Source organism: Cetorhinus maximus, chromosome 10 (assembly GCF_964194155.1).
Source record: "Cetorhinus maximus chromosome 10, sCetMax3.hap1.1, whole genome shotgun sequence".
NCBI classification, from domain to species: domain Eukaryota; kingdom Metazoa; phylum Chordata; class Chondrichthyes; order Lamniformes; family Cetorhinidae; genus Cetorhinus; species Cetorhinus maximus.
In genome coordinates, this window is record NC_135888.1 from 82,252,453 (window position 1) to 82,279,185 (window position 26,733).

Sequence of the window (26,733 nt, forward strand, 5' to 3'; positions counted from 1 at the left end):
TATCTAATCCTATCCCTGACATTGACACATACTTGGAAACAGGGGTCACTGAATTAACAATCAAGGGTGACGACTCAAGTTGATTCACTGCCGTGCGTCTTGGCACCACTTTACTTAGCACTGATAACCTTGTGGCTGATACCTTTGTGGCTTTTTCTTTCGCTTCTTTTAATCAGGATCTGTCATATAGAGTAATGGAAAAGTGAGTTTGGTGCCTGTATTCATTTTATGTCCAGGAGTCTGGCATTGCACTCAGGTTAGGTTTTTATTGCAAGGAGGATGGAATATATAAGTAGGGAAGTCTTACTACAACTGTGCTATAACGGCATGGGTGAGACCAGACCTGGTGTACAGTGCACAGTTTTGGTCTCCTTATTTAAGGAGGAATATATTTGGTTGGAGGCAATTCACAGAAAATTTGCTAGGTTGATTCCTGGGAAGAAGGGCTTGGTATATGAGGGAAGGCTGAACAGGTTGGGCCTATACTCATTGGAGTTTAGAAGAATGAAAGGTGATCTTATTGAAACATATCAAATTCGGCTTGACATGGTAGATGCTAAAAAGATGTTTTCCCTCATGGGGGAATCTAGAACTAGGGGGCAGAGTTTCACATTTAACATGAAGATGAGGAGGAATTTATTCCGAGGGTCCTTAGTGTTTGGAATTCTCTTCCTCAGAGAGCAGTGTAGGCTGGGTCATTGAAGATATTCAAGGCTGAGTTAGACAGATTTTTGATCTATAATGGAGTCAAATGGTTATAGGGGCGCGGGGGGGTGGGGGGGGCAGTGCGGCAGACAGGGAAGTGGAGTTAAGGCCACAATCAGATCAGCCATGATCTTAATTGAATGGTGGAGCCAAATGGCCTGTCCCTGCTCCTATTTCTTAAGTTCTTATATCGTGCTAAGTGCACTCAAAGGCCTAAATCAGTAATCATATTTTTGCATTGTTGTGAGGCAGAGTGGCCCAGTTACACATTTAGTATCCCGACTGTGAAGTCTAGAGGAGATGAAGCACCCCTTTATTCTCCAGGGCCCCAACATCAGTACAAATGATAACTGCTTTATATTGCATCTAGTGCCACAGCTACTACTCATTGCACGAATCACTGGCAATAAAGAGAACATGTCAATGTGTTAAAGCAGTTAAGAAAACGGGTCTTTCCGACCTCAAATTCTGCAATAAAAACAGAAAATGCTGGAAAAACTCAAGCCTGGCAGCATCTGTGGAGAGGGAAACAGTCAACGTTACGTATGATTCTTCCGATGCTGCCAGATCTGCTGAGTTTTTCCAGCATTTTCTGTTTTTATTTCAGATTTCCAGCATCCGCAGTATTCTGCTTTTATCTCAAATCCAGTAAACTTGCTTTGGTACGAAAGCAAGATACTGATAATCTGAAATATAAGCAGAAGGAGCTGGAAATATTCAGTCAGGCAGTATCTTTGGAGAGAGAAACAGAGTTAACGTTTCAGGTCATTGACCTTTTGTTCCGACGTAATCAGATTAAAGCAAGCCGCAGTTGGCAGCCTCCAAATGACACGGGCCCCTTTAATGTATAAATGGGCAGGGTTAGTGGCGTGAAGTTGGGCGGATTCTGCTGCCTTTTTCTGTTGCCTGCGGTTCTCTGGGAAAGCTTATAGTCGGACTAAGTGGAGACAAAACAGTCAGGCTGATGGCACCAGAGGCTGGAGAGCGCAGGAGGATCGGGGGGCAGTAAGTGAGGCCGGCGGATGAGGAATCGCCGAAGCGCAGCGGAGAATCGCAGGCGGCTGTGGATCTGATTTTTCACTGCGAGGTTTTGGATCGGATCGGGCCGGATCATGCCTCGGTCATCTATTGTAGACGTGAAGGTGCAGGACGTACAGAAAAGACGGATCCCAAATAAGCATTATGTATGTGAGGCTGCAGTTTCTGGACTAACTTAGAATAATGAACTGTCTCTGGTGCTTTTCTTTAGAGCGAGGAGAACATTGTTGTTGAGCACTCGGGGAACATCTGGTTAGTTTTGGGAATGCAACTTGTGTTGGGCAATGGATTTAAGATTTAACTTAAGATAGTTTTAAATATCATCGTGCTGACTGCCGGTTCAGCTGTACTTGTTACACTGATGCCGATTCAGATTTAACTTTTAATTCAACAGGAGTTATTGGTCCTGTCGATTTTGTAATTATCATGACGATCTGATTAGGTTCCTCTTCAGCTCCGAGCTATATCGCCCAGCGTGTGTACACAATGAAAATAAATCTACCGGGGAGGATTTTTCAAGGCACACAATTTTAAAGTGTAGGTTTCATAAACTCCAAACTGTAACCGTGGATGGATGGGGGGCGGAGAATTGGAGTAACAAATAAATCCTTTCAGATATGGAATTGTTTCCTCTCAGCCCTGCAGTCATGTTACAGCAACATCGACCAACATGGAAAAGCACTGTGCCACTTGGCAGTTTTTCACAGGGAACTACTGCGAACTTCGACCATATTAAAATAGAGTTACATATATGTTCCACTGTAAAACTTAGGTCTTGAGATCCTGGGTGGGTCCCACTGTTTAATTTCACTGAAATACCGCCAGCAGCTTCTGCGTTCTCTGAGCCATCTGCTCAATTATAGTGTCAATGTAGGAACCGGTAATCAAGGAAAACTTTACTAATTGCGTTTCTGAAGAATGGTTTTTTTAAATAAAATAGTCACAGCAGCTTTTCACCACGTCACACAACTGACTTAAAACAATAAAATTAGTTCATAAAAACGAAGCTTTGAAATGTATATTGAGACGTGGGAGTTTTACCTTGATGTAGAATGCACGATGTATCCCTACAGATAAATCGCACGTGGGAATGATCATCCTATATCCTACATTAAAATATGTACTTATGTACTCCCTGGCTTTCTCTTCGCAATCCTTTTATGCTGACGGCAGTAATTTATGACGGATAATCATTCCACAGCAGTCGGTAGGTTTCAGGTAATTCACTCCTCATTTATGAGCCTGACTACTGAGAGTCAAGAGGTTCTCAACTATGCGAGCTAGCCGGATCCTGCCCTCGTTTGAACACCCTTCCCTACCCCCTCATGAATTTCCAGATTGCTGGATAGCTATGGCCTATTGGCTTCAGGCGATGTTTGGTGACTTCAGCATAGGCTAACAATTAGAACTGGGCTGCGTCGCTCAGTATCACTTCAAGTGATATTCACTGAGCCGCTGGGGAAAAGGAGAATTAATTGTTCACAACACTCTTTGTAACAGTTATATATATTTTTTGAATTTTGGAAAAGGGAGATTCATTTGCAGGATGCTTCAAAAAGCACCAAATGGTTAATTGGTAGATTATTGGAAAATTGCTAATGGTTTGAAATCATTCATATATGTAACATAGAAAGTAAGTTTTATGTATATATAAAATGGGTAATAGAATTGTATGCTATACTATTTTCTTTAGAAGATGGGTAACCTACAGGCTTCCTATTGTTAAGAGAAAAAACAGTATGACTATTTCTGTTTTGTCCAGTAATTGTATAAACCTCTAGTAAAACCATTTGTTATACTGGAGCATCACACTGGTTATTTTTTTTATAAAAGATTTATTGAGGGCTCCAGGCAAGTATTTTCTCTACCTCTTAGCAGTGAAATTTCCAGATTTTTTTGATCAAACTCACCAGGAAAAACTTGGCAGGCACTTAGTAAAGCCATTGCTGTAGGGAGCTTCATTTTATTGGGGAGTTGGAGACTGACAGTGCTGTGATGAGTTGCTGGGTGGGAAAGAATGATTGACTATGTGGAAAATAGCTGATGGTTCTTGAAGCATTGGAAGGTTTCTCTCCATTTGAGGATATTTGGATAACTTTTATCCAATGTTACTGTTGTTATATTTCAAATTGAAAATCTTAGTTGAATTGACGGAATTAAAGCTGCTTTTTATGTTAGGTAGGCTGGGATACAATGGCCCACAGCTCCTCACAAATGAGTGTTGTGCCGCTGCATGCAAACTTACTGCAAACCTGTGGGGTTCATTAAGGCAAGCAGGAAGATCCAATAAAAGTGAGTCTAAGTGGAGGATTTCATGCATTTTGTTTTAGTGGGGGAAGGAGAATTTGTAGTTTTTCTGCCAAAGCATTGGCTCAGGGCAGCTTTAATGCAGAACAGGGACCAAAATTGTGACTCTCCTTTCCTATATGGCTTAGCTGCTGGGTGGATAAGCATAATTAGCTATCATTTTTTTATTCATTCACGGGATGTGGGCGTCACTGGCTGGGCCAGCATTTATTGCTCATCCCTACCTGCCCTCGAGAAGGTGGTGCTGAGCTGCCTTCTTGAACCACTGCAGTCCATGTGCTGTAGGTACACCCACAGTGCAGTTAGGAAGGGAGTTCCAGGATTTTGACCCAGTGACAGTGAAGGAGCACTGATATATTTCCAAATCAGAATAGTGAGTGACTTGGAGGGGAACTTCCAGGTGGTGGTGTTCCCATTTATCTGCTGCCCTTGTCCTTCTAGGTGCTAGTGGTTGTGGGTTTGGAAGGTGCTGTTGAAGGAGCCTTGGTGAATTCCTGCAGTGTATCTTGGAGGTGGTACACAATGCTGCTGCTGTGCGTCAGTGGTGGAGGGAGTCAATGTTTGTGGATGTGGTGCCAATGAAGTGGGTTGCTTTGTCCTGGATAGTGTCAAGCTTCTTGAGTGTTGTGGGAGCTGCACTCATCCAGGCAAGTGGAAGGTATTCCATCACACTCCTGACTTATGCCTTGTAGCTGGTGGGCAGGCTTTGGGTCATCAGGAGGTGAGTTACTTGCTGCAGGATTCCTAGCCTCTGACCTGCCCTTGTAGCCACAGCATTTATATGGCTAGTCCAATTCAGTTTCTGGTCAATGGTAACCCCCAGGATGTTGACAGTGGGGAATTCAGTAATGACAGTGCCATTGAACGTCAAGGGGCAGTGATTAGATTCTCTTTTGTTGGAGATGGTCATTGCCTGGCACTTGTATGATGCGAATGTTACTTGCCACTTGTCAGTGGATTGTCACTATGTTTAGTTATAGCTAGTTGATCTCCAGTGGCATTGCACACCTGGAATAAAAATGAAAATTGGAGTTCTCCATCATCCTACTATTAGGGTGGGATTGCTTTGGAGAAGGAAACAAGATGTGGGTGGGGGGAGGTTTGATGCCTGCTGCTATTTTACTGTCTGATCTTATTTGTCACTCTGCCAACCCCGGCATGTAAATGGAGGCAAAGCCTGGATCCCTTTCATTACCCTATGTTATTTATTAGTCTTTCATAGGACATGAGCATCACTAACAAAGCCATCATGTGTTGCCCTTGAGAAGATGGTTGTGAGCTGCTTTCTTGAACCAACGCAGTTCATCTGGTGTAGATTTTCCCACAGCGCTGTGAGAAAGGGAGTTCCAGGACTTTGACCCAGCAACAATGAAGGAACGGCAATGTAGTTCCAAGTCAAGGTAGTGAGTGGCTTGGAGGGGAACCTGAAGGTGGTGGTGTTCCCATTTGTCTGCTGTCCTTGTCCTTCTAGGTGGTAGAGGCCACAGGGGGTTTGGTAGGTGCTGTCGAAGGAGCCTTGGTGAGTTGCTGAAGTGGATCTTATAGATGGTACACACTGTTACCACTGTGTAGTGGAGGGAGTGAATGTTTCGGGTGGTGGATGGGGTGCCACTCAAGCAGGCAGCTTTACCCTGGATTGGGTCAAGCTTCTTGAGTGTTGTTGGAGCTACACTCACCCAGGCAAGTGGAGAGTATTCCATTACACTCCTAACTTGTGACTTGTAGCTGGTGGACAGGCTTTGGGAGTCAGGAGGTGAGTTATTCGCCACAGAATTCTCAGTCTCTAATTTGCTCATGTAGCCACAGTATTTCTGGTGCTTTCTGGGGTCACCAAGGCAAAGATGGTGGTAGGCCAAGGAAGCACAATCAGTTAAAATTAAGGGGTTCTTTGTCCTCTGCTGTTGTTAATTTTCTGAAAATATTCTTGAGGCAATAAGTATGGTGTTTGAGATAGCCTTTATAATAACTGGATAACAACCATGTTTAAAACCAAATGAATGTTAAGAGGAAAATTGAGGGTTATTTATAGGAAAAAATTGATACTTTTTGTTCTCCAAAAGCTTGGGCATTTTTAATGCCTACTGCGAAGGATCCTGCCTCTAAATATGAAAGCTGCACGGATAAATGTAAAATAGCCGGAGTAAGTTCACAGAGATGGTAATGCATTTGAAGATTTTATTGAAATAGAGAAATATATGGATTTTATTTGTATATGAGTAAGTTTGATGAAATTGAATATCCTATGAACGCTATTAATTAATTTCACCACTTAAATTACCAGTTATTGTTGGGTACACTTTTTTTTTGAAGATATTATCATTGAAATGCCTTGAACCTTTCTGAATTTGTGCCATCACTAAGAATGCCTTTTTAAAAATTTGTTCATGGGATGTGGGCATCACTGGCTAGGCCAGCATTTATTGCCCACCCGTAATTACCCTTGTTCAGATGGCATTTAAAGGACAACCATGTTGCTGTGGGTCTGGAGTCAAATGTAGACCAGACCAGGTAAGGATGGCAAATTTCCTTCCCTAAAGAAGAATTGGAGAACCAGATGTCTTTTAATGACAATCAGCAATGTTTTCATGGTCATGATCAGACTTTTGTTAATTCCAAATTCTTATTGAATTCAAATTTCACCATCTGCCATGGTGGGATTCGAACCCAGGTCCAAGACCATTACCCTGGGTCTCTGGAACACTAGTCCAGTGACAATACCACTATGCCTCCACCTCTGTAACTCCTGTCTCAGCTCATTAGCTGCTGAAACCCACATTCTACCCTCTGTGACTTGAAGTCATCCAAAACTCTGGTGCCCGTGTCTTAACTCACAGCAAGTTCAATTCCCCTATCACCTCATGTGCTTGCTGACCTACATTGGCTTCCAGTCAAGTAAAGTATTGTTCAAATTCCCACATGGCCTTGCCCTATCTCTGTAACCTTCTCCAGCCCCACAACCCTTCGAGATATCCATACTGCGCTAATTCTGCCCTCCTCTAAATTCCCAATTTTGTTGCTGCTTGTAGCTACTTCTACCAGAAGCTCTGCTGTCATGTTATGTCACACTCAACTGTCTCCGCCAGCCACATACATCCACTGTAGCTCATCTGCAAATGCTCTGTGATCTCCGTTTTTTAATTTTAATTGCTCTACAATTGGTGACTGCGCCTTTAGTCTCCTAGGTCTCAAGCTCTGGAATGCCCTCCCTACACTTCTCTACCTCACTTTCCTCCTTTTATGGCATTCCTTAAAACCGACCTCTTTTACCAAGCTTTTGGTCATCTGTCCTAATTCTCCTCCTATGGCTCGGTGCCATACTTTGTTTTATGATGCTCCTGTGAAGTCACCTTGGGACATTTCATTACATTAAAGGAGCTATATAAATATAATGTGTTGTTTGAAAAGACTGAAAACCTAATGGCCCAGATTTAGCTGCAGCAGGGCATCTGATGCCACCTGTTGTAACTTAGGCTTGTCTATTTATGTTTGGATTCCAAATTTTTTTGCTGAAAGTGCAAGTTGATAACAATGCAGTGAGAAAAACAGGACATCTGAAATCTGTATGAAAAAGATAAGCAACTGTTCATCTCCTTAACCAATCTGATTGAAGGATTATGAAGTAAACACTGCAAGGATTGAAAAGGCAACATATATCAGACTGGGTGAATTCAGTGTTAAATCAGGTACAGAAAGAGAAATAAAAGGGAAGAAATTTTCAGTGCCGGAGAGGTTGATTGGCAGTAATGAACAATTATCATGATGTTAAAAGGATACTTCTACTTGTAATGACAAGACTTTACTTTTTGTAGCAAGTTTAGTTCGTATTTACTGCACAAATACAGCACTTCTCGCCATCATGCATTTCAACAGTGAGATTGTTTTCCTGAAGCTAATGACAGAGTGGCACAATTCAAACAGCAGCTTTTGGATATTTGCATTTAGCCATGCCTCTGCTTCTTGCCTGAAGTTGCAGTAACATTTATTCATGAATAATGGTGTAAATAAGTGTTCACTTTTGGGTTCAACCTTTAGAAGCCAAAAAAACTCCCCTATTTTAATAAGTCTGTGCTTTATCAGAGATAAATGTGCAGTGTTTTTATAGATTGGCTTTTCCAGTGCTGGTAAAAGCAATAGTGTGGGGTCTATTAAGAAGTTAAACTATTTATGTTCAAATGGTATCTGAAGAATAATGCCAAGGAACATGAGTAAAGTTCGCTTACACCTAATTGAAACAATTCCATAATGAAAGTAGTTCAAAAGTGGACAAGGTGGAAGCTATTTCTACATCCTGGTTCCATACATAGCAACTTGGTACCAGCTATTATGTTTGCTAGGATCCTTTCGCCAAATGGCTATCATGAGATTTAGACTGCATCTGGATAGCATGCAATGTATCCAAACTCAAGTAAATATTGACAAAGTGAATGTTGCAAGGTGTCCTTTGAGTTCCAGGTCTGTGTTTAACCCAGCTACCACTTCTGGATGAAAGGCTTTCTCTCAGTAGGCTGAAGGGTTCTTAGGTGAAATACGTTTGGCTCGTTTAAGCCTAAATATTAGTAGATGTGGCCATTTTAATCAAGCTAGGACGTGCCTGAAGTACGATAGTGAAGAATTGATGATGCTTTGGGAGGGTACTTTCCACAACTAGGTTTAAAGTACATTTTCATGATGTTGGTAGAGGGAGCTTTAATCTGCTTTATGTTGTGCCTGCTTTGAGAATGCTTAATGTTTTAGAGGGTAAATTTGAGGGTCCTTGTGCATGCTGAGGTACATTGAATCTTGTGAGAGTACACTGAGCCTGCTGCCCTCAATTTTCGAATAGAAAGCATTTGCATTTATATAGCACCTTTTCACAATCTAGGTACATAGAAGGCACTTTGCAGTCAATGAAGAACTTTTGAAGTGTAGTCACTTGTTATGTAGGAATCATGGCAGTCAATTTACACATGGCAAGGCCCCAAAACAGCAGTGTGTTTCAGATTCTGTATTTTGTAGTGATGTTGATTAAGGGAAGAATATTGGAGATCTTTTATACCAGCTGAGAAGACAAAGGGGGCTTTGGTGTAATGTCACCTCTGACAGTGCACTACTGAATGCAATGCACTGAAGTGTCTGTCTTGATTTTGTATTCGAAACCTTGAATGGGACCTTAACCCACACCCTTCTGACTGAGAGGCAAGAGTGCTATCAAATGGACCACAGTGTTCGCCACATGCCTTAGATCTGAAACGGCTTGGTTGGTGCCCAAGTCTAAAGTATTCCAGTTTCCAGTGCTAACATGCCTCATCTAAAAATGGAAGTGATACAGCACTTTCAGTGAGGTTACAGGATGACTCTAATTTTCTTCTTTCACACAGAGACTCCTGAATAGGCATACTGGTTTTTGCACCTTGTCAACAGTCTTTGTGTGTGGCAGGATGTTCTTTTGTGTAACTCTTATCCTTTTTATCTCCCCACCTCCCCCGGCCATTAAAATAGTCATCTGGTCACTGTGGCGAGTTGGTTGCTTGCTAGCAGACACTCTCCATTACTCTCACATTACCCAGTTTGAGCTATTGACAGAGTCTGTCATGGGTTCATTTTTTTACGACCACTTAATTATAACACAGGGGTCATTACCTCCTTTCACTGGAAGCTGAAAGGATGTGGTAGTGGCTTTAAAACTCCTTCATATTTTCTGGTTTTAGCAACCCTGTGATTGCTGAGGGGGAGACTGACTTTTTACTCAGACAGTCCTGTTTTGTCAGTTTCCATGAAAATTGGTAAAATCACCACACACAGGATATCCATCAGATGTTATTGAGCTTGATTTGTAATTAAAGCTGGGAATTGAATTTCACTAATATAGACAATTAATTATTGATGTTTTAGCTCTTTTCTGAGATTATGTTAGTAGACTAATGAAATTCTGAATCCCTTCTGCCATGCAACAGTGTGCTTTAATTCACAATGCTCCCCTCTGAGGTGTATGGCGAAGTATTCAACAGTGTGCAGTTCACAACATGTGTGTCACAGATGGTGTAGGACACCTAATAAGAGTAATGAAAGAATGACGAAATGCTGATATTGTAAACGTACCAGAGCTGGAAGTAAGTGTACAGGAACAGAATGTTTGTAGTCAAACATGGGAGTCATGTGTGTCAGTGAACCTGTTTACTGTATTTACTCTTGAGTTTATGTATTTCCTCTGGTACTAATCATGCCAATGATTTTCCAGTATTGTTCCCATTCTTAGTTAGTGGAATCCTTTCTCAAAATGCTTGGTTTTGGGATAAATGTGTGTTCAAGGATGATCAATTCAACACAGAATTATGGCCAGAATTTTACCTTCGGCGTGCGGGTGCGCGCCCGACATGCCGGAACGTAAAATGACGTGCGATGGCGTTGGGCATGCTTCCCGACGTCACTGTGCACCGTCGTGATATTTTATTCAGCGGGCACGTGCCAGAGTCGGCTGCGTGCCTGCTGATAATTGAAAGATCTATAAAGGCCATTAACAAGGTAATTAAGTTGAAGTTTACACTGCCCATCCAACCTAATAGTTGGCGGGCAGATGAAAAGGCCAGGCAGCCTTTACATTTTTTAGGAAACCTCATCCACCAGCGGGGTGAGGTTTCCTAAAGCTATTACAAATTAAATAAAAACTTTCTTTTGAAATTAAAAACATGTCCCATCTCATGTGACACATGTTTCATTGAATTTTTATTGTATTTATTAATTTTTCCAAAAAGCGCCTCCATCTCCCTGTGGCACGGAGCTGCCTCGGGGAAATTGAAGTGCTCTTTCGGGCACATGCATGAACTGCGTGCCAGGCCCACTCTTCCTCCTCTACCACACCTCCCCCCCCCCCCCCCCCCCCCCCCGCGCACAGGTAGCGCTGCTACCACTTGCAATCCACGCAAGAAGGCGGGCCTTAATTGGTCCACCCACGTGAAATCGCAGTGTGGAGCTGATTGTGGGTGACGGTTGGCTTCCCGACTACTCCTACCGAGCCCGCCCGACGCTGGAAAAATTCAGGCAAGTGTCTTTTTAACCCAGTCATGTATCCACATGCCAGAGGTAAAGTTGGCCTGCTTTGCTATTTGTCAGAATAAATATAATTGGTTGCTCTATAAATAACATACAATTTTGCAGTACTAACTTTCTCTTCAGACTTCTTTTAAAGTAATTGTGTTGTGATGATCGATTGAACTTAACTGACTTAACCTGGTCCATAGTCATTGAATAAGATATAGAGCTTGCTGATTAAACTGTTATGTAGATCCACAAAGTAGATGTTGTGATTGGAACAATGTAGGGTAGATTGTTCCATATTTTGCATCAGGGGAATGCTCAGTTTTCTGGGTGAAAACCTCAACGAAAAGTGATGAACGTTTAAATTGTTGGGTCTCTGATCTTTTTACATAATTTTTAAGGCTATTTTAGGGCCAGTGCTTGGCCTGTGCTGGGAGTAGACACAGACTTATCTGAAGTTATGGTAATTAAGCAGGGAGACATTCCTGCCCTCCAACTTCATTTTTGTGTTTGTTGATGTTATGAGATCCAGATTTACCTCCTCATGGAGAGGGAGCCGTGAACAACAAGTTGCGACAGGCCTTGGGAGTTTTGCACATGTGCAGGCTGTGACCAGGTGATGCATGCGCAATCCAGCATTTGAAGTCCTTTTGGCAGAGATCACGGGCCTGCAGTACCTGTGCAAAAAAAAAAATGCCATGAAAACCTGGGTCATGTGACCTAGTAGCAGAGCACCATAGTCGAGAAGAGTCTCAGGCAGGGGACAGGCTGAAGTTCCAGTGTTAAGAAGAAAGCGGAGCAGAGAAAGAGGCTCCTAGAAGAAAAAGGGCTTCGGTTTCTGAGTGGAGAGGGCTCAAGAGAAGTCCTGGCAATCGAAGAAGGCACCAGAAGGTTGGTGAATGTGTGATGCAGGAGGTTGGAGCAGTGGTGTTCTGCTCAGCGTGGGTGAAGAGCTGAAGTCATGTTTGTGATTTGTGCTGGAATGCAGACTTGGGTATCTAGGGTAACGGAATCTCGGGAGACGAGATTGAAACTCTGCAAGGTGGGCCATCATTGACTCTGACCAAGTTGGAACGGCTTTTGGAAAGAATTCCAAGGCGAGATCTTCGAAGAGGAAAACTGGAATCCTTCATGAGAGAGACGAGCATTTCAACAAGATTGGTTGACTCAGTGTTTACGGACATCTGGGTGGGTTGCGGAGAAATCAATGGAATCTGTCTTGGTTGCATCTGCCGCTTATTGTGCAGTGTGGTGTGTTTGACCACAGTTTGCCTGTTAATTTACATGTACCTCATATTAACCCTGAATGTTAGAGTATAAGATAGATATTGTACAATCTTTTATCTTTCTGATCTTTTATAGTAAAGTTTATTTTTGTTTGTTCAAAACCTGTGGAATCTTGTGGTTTTATTCTCTCAGCAAGTTTCTTGAATCTCAAACTTTGTCCACTTTAAACAGAAAGTTATTGGTTCCTAACTGGATTGTACCAAAAACTCAGGGGTCGGTCCTGGATAATAATATCGACCGCTCCAGCGCCCAAAAAACGTGACATGATTGGAGGCTCTGTGGTGGTTCCAATGCAGCCTAAAGACTGTTCATCATTCTAAATCCTTCCTTCCTTACGGAATGCCGCCACCAACCCCCCAGATTTTCTGCATGGAATCTACAGCTTCTAGCTGCTGATCTCCGTTGATAGCCGGAAGGCTCTGATGTCCAAGGCTCGAGATGCAGTCGCAGATCTGAGATGTCTATCTTCTCTGGTTTGCACCTCACGCTTATCCATCAGAAGTTCAATACATCAGAAGGTCAATAAATCTCAACTCATTCTGTGTACCAGCCTGCAGAGAGATACTGGACCCAACTGAGCGGGTGGAGTCAAATTTTGTGTAGGGAGTTTCTGCCACTGGTTCTGTGCCTCCTGTAAGTGGAGGGTAAAGGTTGTACATTTTACAAGGCAAAGCCAGAAGCTCCAATAAATGGTGGAGATTTGTCGTAAATAAGTCTCTGGTATTTTCCAAAGGGTTCTGCTAGCCTCCTGGGGTACAGTGGGGAGATGGCATAACCCATGAGCAATCTCAGCCCCATTGTGAGTTCCAGGTCTTGGTCCACTAAGGAGAGGTATTCTGTGAACGGCATGCTCTTTTACATGGAGGTGGGGAAGTATACCCCAATCCCCTAGAGATATCCTGCAAATGTCATTATCGAAGGCCTAGAGCAGGTCAGCTGGCTACTTCACTGTGGCAAATAAAAATTAATTTTATATCTAGTGTTTTCAGTTGTGTTTGTAACTTAGTTCACATTGTATGTGTTGTGGCACATAGGAAGCAGATTCGGTATTTGCCTAGGTGATATGGTGGTGCTTGGAGTACTAACAAATCACATGATCTTACTGTAATACCATTCTTTCCTGATCAGCTTCTTTTGCTTTCAGGTTTACATCATTCAAGTCACATGGTCCAATGGTTCCACAGAGGTCATCTACAGACGCTATAGCAGGTTCTTCAATCTGCAGGTAAGATTTGGATCACAACCACAGAATAATGGTGAAGAAAGAAGACAGAAGTCAAGATTCTAAATTCCCTGTTGGATTTCTTGATGACTATCTTATATTGATGGCCTAATCTAGGCTTGTACTTCCTGGAATATTGAAAGCTAAGGGGTTGAGTTGATTGAGGATTTTTGAAAGGACTTGATAGAGTAGAAAGGGATTCTAGGATGAGGGGCCATAACCTTAGTGTTAAGTCAGGCCATTCAAGTGGGAAGTTGGGAAACCACTTCTTTACACAAAGAGTGGTAGAAATGTGGAACTGTGTCCCACAAAGGCAGTAGAGTTTTTCTCAATTAATAATAATTTTACATCCTTTTCAAAACAGTGACCAGAAATGCATGGAGTACTCTTAGTATGGCCCACCCAAAATTTGATATAGGTTTAGCAAAACTTCCCTACTATTCAATTCTGTCCCTCTGGAAATAAAGTCTAGTGATTGGTTTGCTTTTTCAAAATGGCCTTGCTAGCCTGTGGCATAACCTTTAGTGATACAAGTAGTACAGTTTTGTCCACCGTTTGCCCCAGATCTCTCCAAGCTGATAGAGAATACGACTCAGCCAAACACATGGCTCTAATCAAAAGTTATGAATTTATTAAAAATAAAATAGTATTTAAAGAAAAATAGATCAGACTAGGTTGCACCACATTAATAGACTTCTAATATTTCTTTAAAAATATGTTTCTTGAACTAAAATAACATCATTGTAAGATGATGAACGTACAGCAAGTCAAATCTGTTGGGGATGGGGTTGCTTAATGTGCTGCATCTTTGCTAATGGCTGAAGCGACCAATCTGTGCTTTTAATATAAATGCTGACTGTTGTGCCTCAGGTTTTGCCTCATGGTAGTGACCTGACATGCAGTGGAACTGTTAGAACTGAGCTAAAGAACTAGGGAAGGAGGAATGGATTTGTATTTTTATGGCACTTTTCACGACTACTGGATATCTCAATACACTCTGCAACCTATGAAGTACTTTTGAAGTGTAGTTACTGTTGCAATGTAGGAAAGAAAGTTTCAGTATTTGGCCAGAGTCATACACCTCTTACCTAAATTAATCTTATCAAGAATCAGAAAAACCCCATGCCAATAGAAGGGTTATGTATGATGTTGTTTGGTAATGTCACCTGGTGTCTGCTTTAACCAGGAGATGGTTATTCTGACAGTGTGCACATGGCTAGCCTGCTTTTGGTGGCTGAATAATTAGGGAAAGAAATAGCATCTTCTCTCCTAATGGCAGCCTCACACATGTTAATGTATCACAGCAAATAATTTGGGCCTGATAAATAAAAAAGACATAAACAAAAGAGACTTCTTTCTTCATCCTCCCAGTCCTCTCACTTTCAAACTTCAATATCAAATCCAGATGGGTTACATCTCCTTCCCTTCACAAAAGCAACAGATATTTTTCAGAAGGGAGTCATAGAAGATATTTTTAATAATTAAAATACTAGATATAGGTGTTTATAAAAATATAACATACAGATTCTTACGATCCAGAAAGGATTGTCTGTCATTGACTTCCTCATGGGAAGGAGATAACTCGTCGGCTCCACTCGCAAGGAACTTGCTCTACGTGGACATGCAAAAAAACGTCCAAGACTGAGGAATTCACTTAATGCATGAAGATTCATCCCCTCCATCACCAAAGCACTGTGGCTAGAATATATACGATCTGCAGGATACACTGCAGCAACTCACCAAGCATTTCGACAGCACTTTCCTCCACTGTACCAAGCAGAATGACAAGACCAGCAAAGTCAAAGGAAGACCATCACCTCCAAATTCCCTTCCAATACAACTCCTGACTTGTGACATATAACATGTTCCTTTATCATCACTAGACTGGCATTCTGGATTCAATACCTAATACCAGTGTGAAAGCAACATTAATATAAGGACTAATTAGTTGAAAGAGAAAGTCCGCCACTACATTCTCAGGGCAAGTCAGGATAGGCAATAAATGTGGTCTTGCCAGTGCTGCCCATATCCCGAGAGCAAATAGAGCCACATTTATAGAACATCTGTTAGGAGAACTGCCTGGAGCAATGCTGAAAATTCTCTCTAGATGGAATCTCAGATAAACATTGCACCTAACAGCTTCCCTATTATATTTGTTAGTAGTCTTCCAGAGGTGAATTGCAGCTTTGTGTCTTTTCTATGCTCAGTGCAGCAGGTCCCCTGTCTGTGGACAGTGCTGCACAATATTGTCAGCATTAACAAACAATGTGCTGCAGATCGGTATGAGCTTATGGAAATTACCATGTGGCCAGATATAGCTCAGATTAAAAACTAAAAACAACTTAATAAAGAAATAAAATTAAAAAGCAAAAGTAGTTGTATTCACTAATGTAACTATCATAGGTTATGTTTTACTCCATGGAATTCTACTTCATAGAAAAAAAGCTGCCCTACTCCTCTTCCTCCAAATTCATGTGGACAGTTACTGCCCAGGCTCTCAAAGCATATTCACATCAACGAGGCATTAGAGGGAAGTTGGTGCATTCAGGTGAACGGAAAAAATTGAGGGGGGTGGGGGGAGATAAGTGCAAGGAAAGAAGGTGCATTTTTATTTCAGAATTACCTAGCCCTTTTGAAAGCAATGGGTTAGATTTTTGACTTTGTGTGATTGTGTAAGATAGGTCATAGCAGTACTTGATGGAGAATGTGCTCCGGCAGACAAGAATGTTGACATTTACTATATTCGCCAATGTAATTATTTTATGTCACGTTGGGGTAAATTTTGTCTTTGAGAGAAAGTGTAAAATGGGCGATAGCGAAACAGCAGCCAGTTTTACTTATTTCCAATGACATTGAGATATAAAATTAGCTGCTGTTTCACTATTGTCCATTTTATGCTCACTCGAAGGCAAAATCTACCCCAATATGATGTAAAATAATTACATTGGCAAGTATAGTAATTATCAACATTTTTGTCTGCTTGAGCATGCTCTACACCGACTAGTGGATAATAAACATTCCATTCATTCCGAAGATATAAGTAACAAAAATATGGGGTTTGGCAAACCTCCATCTGTATCCATAGCACCAAACCTATATATTTAAAGGTATGGGTGGATAATTTTGTGCAAATGCTGAAGGGAGAAGACATGTTTAATTTTGCTTTTGTTAGACAGTGGTTTAGAATTCTGTTGGGTCTTATTTCTGAACTTTTGAGTTGACACTTCTTTATAGTATAGTTACTGATCAGTTAAAAGATATTGGGCCCGGGCCAATGTTTGGCCTGCATCTTTCTGGAAGTTCAAATTGCTTTCAGTAACAATCGTTTTATTTTTGATCCCAGTGAGACTTATATTTTTGATTTGTGCTACAATCCATGAACCAATGATTTTGTCGACTTTTAAAAACTCTGCTGTCAATTCTTTGGTATGAGATATAGGGTATGAAGCTTTGAGATCTATACTCTGACTTCCTTCTGATCTTGGAGAAAGCTGGATCAGGTCAAGTTAGGCTCCTGACACAGTTCTTGATGTGTATTGTTCCAGATGAACTTGGCAAATTCTGTGCAGATTTGAGTCATTTTTTACACTCCGAACTAAGTTAAATATTGGATCATTGCTTTAAAATAAACTCTTAACTGTCATTATTCCTTCCCTAGCAAAGTGACCTACTCTTGCAATTTATCTGAAAGCAACCTGTGACTGAGAAATTGTTTTATCAGTGGAAAAGAGTTCTACAAAATTTACATACTTCCTTCTATCATGCTACAACACTGAATATATATTGTACACAGATTATATGCCTATTTTATGCTACTTTATTAAATCCAATCCAGTTGTCATTGTCTTGGTCTTCTCACAGCTGATGTGTAGACCAACCTTGGTGCCCTATTCTCAAGACTAGTGGGCATGTCTTGGAGCACACACATTTTGTCAGCCAGCAGGGCAATGTCATCTGTGAAATCTATAGTCATCTGGTGGTGTTGTCATGGAATGCTAAGTTTTGCACCCACCCTCACCTTCCTGATGATGAAATCAGTGACCAAGAGGAAAAGAATGAGGAGAGTATGCAGCCTTGCCATACTCCGGCTTTGTCCTGGATAGTGTTGAGTTTCTTGAGTGTTGCTGGAGCTGGGGAAGTCAGGACGTGAGTTTCTCACCGCAGGATCTGCTCTTGTTGTCACAGTATTTATATGGCTAGTCCAGTTCAGTTTCTGGTCAATGGTAACCGCCAGGATATTGCTGCCCTGCTGTATGATGTTCCTGAACGAAAAGATCCTCCAATCACCTTTGGGTAAAAGAATATTGAGGATGTCGAGCACTTCCCCTACCTTGGAAGCAACATCTCCAGGGAAGATGATGTGGAGATCAACATGTACACTAGAACCGGCAAAGCAGCATCAGTTTTCCAGCAGCTCCACACTGTCTGGGCATCCAACACCATCAACATGACCATAAAGCTGCAACTCTACATGTCCATAGTAGAACCAACCACAATCTATGCCAGTGAGACATGGAAGAGAACAGCAAAGGTGCCATGTGAGTTGGATGTCTTTCACCAGCGCTGCCTATGTAAGATCCTGGGCATCACATGGAGGGACAGCATCAACAACAAGGAAGTGCTACAGAGAACTGATCAGAGGCGCCTCTGGGACATCATAATGGCGAGACTACTGATTCTGGCCGGACACATACTTTGCCACCCAGAGGTGCACCCTGCCAGAGTGGCAGAAATGTGAACACCACCAGCCAGAAGATAATGATGGGGCCAGCCAAAGAAGACCTGGCAAAATATGTTTAAGGAGGACTTCCAAGAGCGGGAAACCAACTGTGTCGGAGAAAATGAGAATACGATGGACTGCCCAGTGGCATTGTCTTGCTGCCCATTGTCATGCATGGACAGGAGAAATGTAAGTCTAAGTAAGTAAGTAAATGCAACATTTCAATCATGTAAAAAGTCACATAGCTCAGTTGAATGCACTTTGAAGGCTTGTGAAATAGATGCAGTAATCACTAATGTGCTGTGAATTTCAGACTTCGTTTAATTTATCTTGGCTGGTTTTGCATCAATCATAAATTAAGGGGGATCTAAGAAATCTTGAAAGCCACTCTTGATGATCTACAGTTTATGGTAGGGGACACTTTACTTTTCTGTGCTATTTGTGCAAGTCTTGAGTATCATCAAGCTTGCCTGACTTTCAAAGTGAAATATCTGATACAAACAAAATGTCCGCTGGGCAGAATTGGGATGCTAATGACTGTAACATTGTTACTGTCATTCACAATAAAAGGCATAACATATTCATAACTTTAAAAATGTTTGTGCTTGTATGGAAGCTTCTGGAACTGCCTTTTAGTTAATTAATAATGGACAAGGATGAGCAGTTAAGATGGCTGCCAAGGCGGCCAGGTGACATTTGCAACTGCAACCCAGACTTTCAAGCTTCTTGAAAGTTCTGAATTGAATCATACTTGGTGGGGGGTGTCTCCCTTGAATGGACATGCCTAGACAGCACTCCTTTGTGCAATTCATACCTCCAATGTTCATGGCTTACTCCAAAACACAAAGTCAGTGGAGTCTTACAGTCTGTTACATTGCAAACCTGGAGACATAAAGGAAAGCTGATGAGACCAGTTATCCACAAGTTAAGTGTGAAAGACCACCATCTACCTTCTATTGTATATCAATGGCTATTGACCATGTGATTGAAACTGGTTCTCTGATACTGAAATCCCTTTACCCCAAAACTCAGAAGACACCTGGGTCAGCAAAATTTTACTCACAATAAAAGGTTGTGGTGGAAGAATTAATCCAGGCTGGTCTTTTGGTTCAAGCTGGTTTATTTTCAAGACAGCTCCTCAGTGCTACTGGCTTCCACACAAAGTGTTCCAGTTGTATATTTTTATTCTGTTTAGATGGGATAATCAATGCCCATCACCTGTTTAACTAGCAGTTGTCTTTAACAAGATGATTGCCATGCAGTGTGATTATTTATACATTGACACAGAATAACACCAACAAGACAAGAGCTGCAAAAAAAGACTGTGCCACCTTTGCCTTTTAAGAACAGACAGGCTTAAGAGTCCTTCAAAAAGCCTCCCAGCCTGATTCCAAACTCCAAATTAATTTGTAAAGAAATTGGACCTCCTGATACAACAGTTAAGAGTGCCAGCCTTCATGTCCTGCTGAGCATTCTTCTCTTCAAAGTAATCCTGATATCCAACCCCCATCCACCCGAACTTAGCTGAACTGCAATTCAAGAGGGAGAAAAACTTCCTCCTTCACTGGATTCACAAAGACAAATGAACTGTTAACTATTCTTTTGGCTCATACTTGAAGTGTACTATCTTCTTTAATTGTATTTTTCTTGACAGTGTGCCGTGCGACTGACGTAGTGTAGGTCTTTTGGGGTGAGTGTGAGAATAAATAAGCCTCTTTGTTTAAACCCATGAAAGTCTGCTGCTGGTGCTTTTAAAATTGACCACACACTAATAGGGGTTTCGAAACACAGAAAAATAAACCACACTGATTTCAGACAGAAGGGAAGAGAATTGGGAGTTTCAGCTTATCTCTCCTCCACCATCTGTAATAGTCAGGATACCTTTGGTAATGGCCCTTTTCATTGCTACCTAAAACAATATATAGCCACCAAAATACAGCAACAGTTTCTGGAAAGCTGATTTTTTTAAAGCATTCATTGGCACAAGATGCTTGAATATTCTCCCGAAGAAACTGGCAAATTGGCAGCAATAATACAATAGATTTTACTCACTGTGCTAGGACATGGAGCAATTTTAAATAAAGCCTTTCAACTTAATTAAAACTATGGCCAGGATTTTTAGGATGGCAGGGTTTCCCTTCCCCACTATCTGAGGATAGTGGCGAATGCATCGCTGCCGATACTGGCTGCCTTGAAGCCATTTAACGCTCCAACAAGTGTTAATTGAGTGGAGATGGGACTGCCACCCCTCACTTGGAGGTGGGGGGGGAGTCCCGCCTCAGAGAGCTGCTGGCCAATCTGATTGGAACATGCTATATGATTGGAAAATTATACTACTTGGGACTTTTTAAAGATGCCAAACAAATAGTCACTTGAGAGGCATTGAACACAATTACTGATTGTTTTTAAATGCAATGTTCTTGTGTATTTAAAAAAAATGTTAGACAGTTGTGGTTTTGTGCCCTGCTTACTTAACTCACTTAACCTTAAAAGTGTTCTTGTAAAACTATGTACAGAAGGACGCCTTAAATTTATAATGCTTGACCACTCAAGCTGCTTCAATTTAATTGCCAAATTTGAATTCATTTTTTCCAGTTCTCAATTCATTGTTCAATTGATAGCATAAATTAACCACAGTCTGATTTACTTATCTCTGCACCATCTGTTCAGCTCATTATATCACCCAGTGGAATGTTTCAAATGGAAAGGAAATGGTATAAATTTGAATTGGCGATTAATGTGATCTGTAGATAATGTCTAGATTCAGCATTCTAAAGTCCTCACCATTTTAATGAGGGACCCATTAACCTGAGGAATGAAAGTGCACAAATTGATGACTTACCTCAAATTGTTGATTCGTGTTTGTTGTTCTTCCCTTATAACAACAATGGATAAGCTTCATGCAACATACTTTCTGATATAAGTAACAAAGTACCGGCATGTAAAACCTGTTGAGGTGAAATTTGGATGCCTGCTCGCGCAAGGTTGAATGTAGCAGCCAGTGGCATCTGGCCCAGTACATTGGTTCCAAGTTGTATGTTTCATTGCTTTCTTTTGAACTGAAATGTCCTGGATGAGTGAGCATTTTTATTGAATGAAACAAACGGGAGGACTTTCCTTGTCATGTTGCATAGTGTGAAAATATAATCAGTGAACTCAAGAGTTCTATTTTGGACACATCACTCAATGAGGTTAACAATTTGAGTAGGAATTTGGCCATATCTTAGCAGATTTAGGCTGCAATTCAAAAAAAACTAAACCCTGCTCCGACATTGGATGGTCTAATGAATTTTCATGTGACGCCTGCAGAGGTGAGTTAGAATGCGCTAACACTTATAGCCTCGGAGCTCGTGACTTTGGACTACACTTAATGTGCTCCTCTTAGAATATCTGCAACAATTGTTTTGAGTACAAATTTTAGAATGCAACAAGGAACTCTTTTTAGGTTATTTGAGTTCAGCAGCAACACATCAGTCTAAAATATTAATGCAAGTCAGCAACATAGGCCTGAATTTTACCCTTGGTGGGCGTGCGCGATCGCCAGGCCCGGGAGCGGTCGGGAAACAGACATCCGACCGCGATCAGCCCCCAATTAACAGCCAGCCAGCGTGAAATGCACACTGAAATGCTCAGCGCGACCAGGGTGGAAGCGGGTAGAGGGCGGGCGATGATGTTTCCATGGGCGCGGGTGAACACTGCAAGAAAGCTCCCTGAAGGCAGACAGCTGCCTCAGGGAGCTGAAGACCTGAAAATCTTATAATAAAGTTCTTTAAAACCGAAAAAAATATGTCCATGCATCACAATCAGGCACCTGAAAATATACCTGATAAAAACGCTGTCCACAGATTTGCATTTTTTAAATTTCACAACGGAAATCTCATCCCACCCTTGGATGAGGTTTTGTGAAAAATGTAAAGGCTGCCTGGCCGATTTGCCTGTCTGCCAACTATAATGTTGGACGGGCCACGAAAAATCGGAGACAATTGCGCCGTTAATGGGCTTAAATGCCCTCTTAATTGTCAGCGGGCACACTTCTGACTTTTATGTGCACCTGCTGAGCGCGTCAGGACGCTCGCCTGATGTCTTGTCGCGCGATTTTACGCCCGAGCCGGTTGGGCGCATACCCGCCCCGCAACGTAAAATTCAGCCCATACTCTCAGGTTCCTAATACTACTCTTTTCCAACAAAAGTTTGAATATGTAGTGTGGGCTTAGCCTGAACGCCAAAACCTGCCATAATTTCTGTTCCTTGATGAAGACAATTCACCTCCTAAGCTTAGAGTGCATGTCAGGGTCTGTGAGTTCAGCTAATAATTTGATATACCAGAGGAGCCTGGTCCAGAAATAGTTTAGAAGATTTACATCCTGCGTTGCTGAAGCATACAGATCAGAAGGGTCGCAGGTGTGATCTTGAGGGACAGTTTCAGGTGGTCTCAGTGCCTGGGTAGCAGCCAGGGTGCTCAGTCCTAAGTCCTATCCAATGAATTGATGGAAATGTATTTTTTGTGGCTATTGTGTGAGAAAATAAATTACCTCTGTGTGACAGTTTCTTCAATTGCTTGTCCAAGCTTAGTGCATGAACAGTAGCCACTAAGATGAGGGGAAGGACACTAGTAGGATATTCCATGGAACCGGACCACAACATGGGGTGAATTTCTTCAGGAGGAGTGGACGAAACAGTGAAATAAATACAAACCAATGGTATTGACATTATTTCAAAAAGTAGTGACATGGAACAATCTGGAAAATAATTAAGCAAAAGAAAAAAATTCTGACTGGTGCACTGAGCCAGCGTTTGCCTCTTTAACCTCAAGAGCAAGGATTTTAAGATAGTTTGCACAGGTATTAATCTTCTCTCTGCACCAGCTCTATTAATGCTGAGTGAAATGGGGTTAATCATTTATTTCTCATCCCATTAGGTACAGATTCATAATACAAAACTGCCCATAAATCAGAATGATGTTGGCATACATTCATAACACTAATGGAAATTCCATGGCGTTGCTCATGGTAAATTGAAATATATGATTGAAGCAGGTCAGAGACTGGGAATCCTTTGGTGAGTAACTCACCTCCTGACTTCCCAAAGCCTGTCCACCAACTACAAGGCACAAGTCAGGGGTGTGATGGAATACGCTCTACTTGCCTGGATGAGTGCAGCTCCCACAGCACTCAAGAAGCTTGACACCATCCAGGACAAAGCAGCCCACTTGATTGGCACTCCACCCACAAACATTCACTCCCTCCACCGCCGATGCACAGGAGCGGCAGTGTGTACCATCTACAAAATGCACTGCAGAAGGTCACCAAGGCTCCTTAGGCAGCACCTTCCAAACCCACAACCTCCAGCATCTAGAAGGACAAGGGAACATGGGAACACCACAACCTGGAAGTGCCCTTCCAAGCCACACACCATCCTGACTTGGAAATGTATTCACTGTCACTTCACTGGGTCAAAATCCTGGAACTGCCTCCCTAACAGCACTGTGGCTGTACCTACACCACATGGACTGCAGCAGTTCAAGAAGGCAGCTCACTACTACCTTCTCATGGGCAATTAGGGATGGGCACTAAATGCTGGCTTAGCTAGTGACGCCCACATCCCATGAATGAATAATAAAAAAAACTTTGGTCGATTAAGTAAGCTTGACATATTGTTTTGTGCTGTAGATTGTGCCATAATAATCTTGGGAGCAATTAATGCTATCAGGTGTGCAAGCTAAACAAGCATTCTGATCAATAAACCTAACATTCCTCACGTTCATACACATTTTGTATGATAATGCTCTATCCACTGTTTAAAGAAAACAGGTATGGGCAGAGAAATATCATGTGGCCATGTTAAGCTTTCATCTGCTGGACCTAATTCCTAGGCATTGTTTTTTATTTCAGTCCATTGTTTGGATGTTTGAGTTTGAGGCAGTTTGAAAACTTCAAGCAATCCACATTGTTACAGCAATAGAATGCTGAAAGGCTGTGACCATTGTTTGATGCTTTGAAGGCCTAATGGTGCTGAGAGATACTATGAAACCTTGGCAGCTCAGGCATTTGTCTTAAAGGCTAGCCTTTTTGAAAATTAGTTTTGTACAAGAACAACATTTATCTGACAAGTGTTTTAATGAAAATGACTGGGATTGGCAACTCAGTATTTCCTGGGATTCAAGACATAAAGAAATAAAAATTCTGAAGGGCAGTGAAGATTGATGTGATCTGGAAACTACGTTACTGTTAAACAAATTCTATTAAAAGAATTTGGCAAGAACATGAGGGAAAAAAATAGAATAGAAAACACGAAAGTATATTTGGTGCGAGAGGATGTGAACCATCCCACTATTCAGAAATTTGTGGTGAAACTGTTAAGTTTATCACAGCCTTTTTATCACAAGAAGCAAGTTACCTTAGCAATAAACAGCAGTGATCTGGGTGGCACAAATATAGCCGCAAGTAGATAAGTTGAATGTGTGCATTCCTTTGCAAAATTATAACAATTAAACTTGAGAAAGGTTCATTTTCCATTTGCCTTAATTTGTGATGCTGGAGCATACACATTTAATGCCAAAATGATTTTTGGAATTGTCTAATGCCTTAAGGAACATCATCCATATGGATGGGATATTACAGCTGTTTTAGACATACTGGGAACCAAGTTAAGACTTTGTAGGAAAATGAAGCCTTGGGGAAAACATTGGACGTTTGAAATACAATGGCGAAGCTTAGGTTCTGTATCAAAGCTCTTGTCTTCCTGTGACTAGACATTATCATTATCAACCAATCCGATTGGCTGACAGCTCCATCAATCCCAGCAGCACCAAGAGCACATTAGAACATAATGAGTTTGATTTTATGTGCCCCTGCCGGGCGTGTTTTCGTTGGGGGGGCACGTAAAATAGGGCCCACCCCGCCACCTTCCCACCCAAGCTCACCCCATAGTCAGCTGAAATCGGCAGCCTGCCGGCCACACTTAAATAAATAATCAAAGGCCGATTGGGCTTGTTACCAAGCCAATTGACCCTGATAATACGCTGTCCACGCCATCATATGCTTAGTGTGGGCAGTCGGGCGGGGGTGGGCAGGCTGCTTTTTAAAAAAATTTTCAAAGGGCGGGAAAGCAGCGGGGGTACTATCTTTGGGGGCTGACCTTTGCGAATCAGGGAGCAGGCCCCCGTAAGATAGAATCCCCCCCTTTCTTCCTACCTGCCTGCTCCATTAAACACACCACCCCCACACCCCTCCCTAGCCTGCCCGAACTCTCCCTGCCCAAGATCCTGGGCTTACCTGGCCCCAGGATCCATGGGCACCCTTCTTCTTCCTGGTTGGAGCCCTGGCAGCACCCACTATTGTGCACTTGGTGCTGCTGGGATTGATGGAGCTGTCAGCCAGTCGGATTGGCTGGCAGCTTCCGAGGGTGGACTTCCTCCCCAGTTAGGGGCAGAGGTCCCACACTGACCCTTTTATCCCACCAGCAGTGTGTTGTGTGTTCTGGCTGTGGGACGGGCTGGCGTAAAGCGGGTTGGTCATTAACGACTTTGCTTCCGGGCCAGGAGCCAAACCATCCCTCCCCCACCCCCCAGCCATCGCCTAACCTCCCGTAATATTCTGCCCAGTATCTGAGAATAACAGCTGCATGTTTTGTTGTGAAGGGTTACTCTGGGACAGTACTTGTTGGGCAAGATTGTTCTATCATTGAATTACATTTACATTGGCAAGAAAAAATACATGTTTTTGTGAGTCATTTATGGTTATGTGGAGAAAATTGGTACATGTGCACACATGCAAGTCTGTTTGTGTTTAACTATGAAAGAGAAACACTTCAATGTACATTGTCTTTCTGCACTTTCGTCAGATTCTTGTCTGTACAGGTATTTCCCAAACTCCATTTAATTTATTATGTGAGGTACAAATTTTGTCACGCAAATAAACAAGCAACTTCTCTGATTTATGTAAGTCAAATCATAAAAAAATTGCTAAAAGGATTTTGCCTAAGATAGCCATAGATTTAAATCTCACTGAACTACAGGAATTTGAGATTGTACTGTGTGATTGTCTGGTTGCAACAGGTTCGTTTTGGATGGGTGAATAGAATGGGTTGATTTAGATTAAGAGAAGTATACTAATATTGTTTCCTCCAAAGATCCTGAGGGGTCTTGACAGGGTGGATGTGGAGAGGATGATTCCTCTTGTGGGAGAATCTAGAACTAGGAGTCAGTGTTTAAAAATAAGGGATTACCCATTTAAAACAGAGATGAGGCGAAATTTTTTCACTCCGTGGGTTGAGTCTTTGGAACTCTCTTCCTGAAAAGGCATTGGAAGCAGAGCCTTTGAGTATTTTTAAGGTAAGGGGACGATAGGTTATCGGCAGTAGGTGGGATGCAGATTTCCGGTTACTATCAGTTAAGCCATGATCTTATTAAATGGCAGAGCAGGCTCGAGGGGCTGAATGG

General features: G+C 42.0%; 1 protein-coding gene across 2 annotated transcripts in view; it reads left to right on the plus strand.

Moving 5' to 3' along the window:
• The first annotated feature begins 1,579 nt into the window (after window positions 1–1,579).
• The window catches only part of sh3pxd2b (SH3 and PX domains 2B), a 286,400-nt gene continuing 261,246 nt past the window's right edge, over window positions 1,580–26,733 (plus strand). For both annotated transcript variants that reach the window (XM_078550692.1, XM_078550693.1), the window contains exons 1-2: window positions 1,580–1,889; window positions 13,496–13,576. In XM_078550692.1, the coding sequence (XP_078406818.1) occupies window positions 1,818–1,889; window positions 13,496–13,576 (153 nt within the window). In that variant the 5' untranslated portion in view covers window positions 1,580–1,817. The remainder of the gene's footprint in view (window positions 1,890–13,495; window positions 13,577–26,733) is intronic.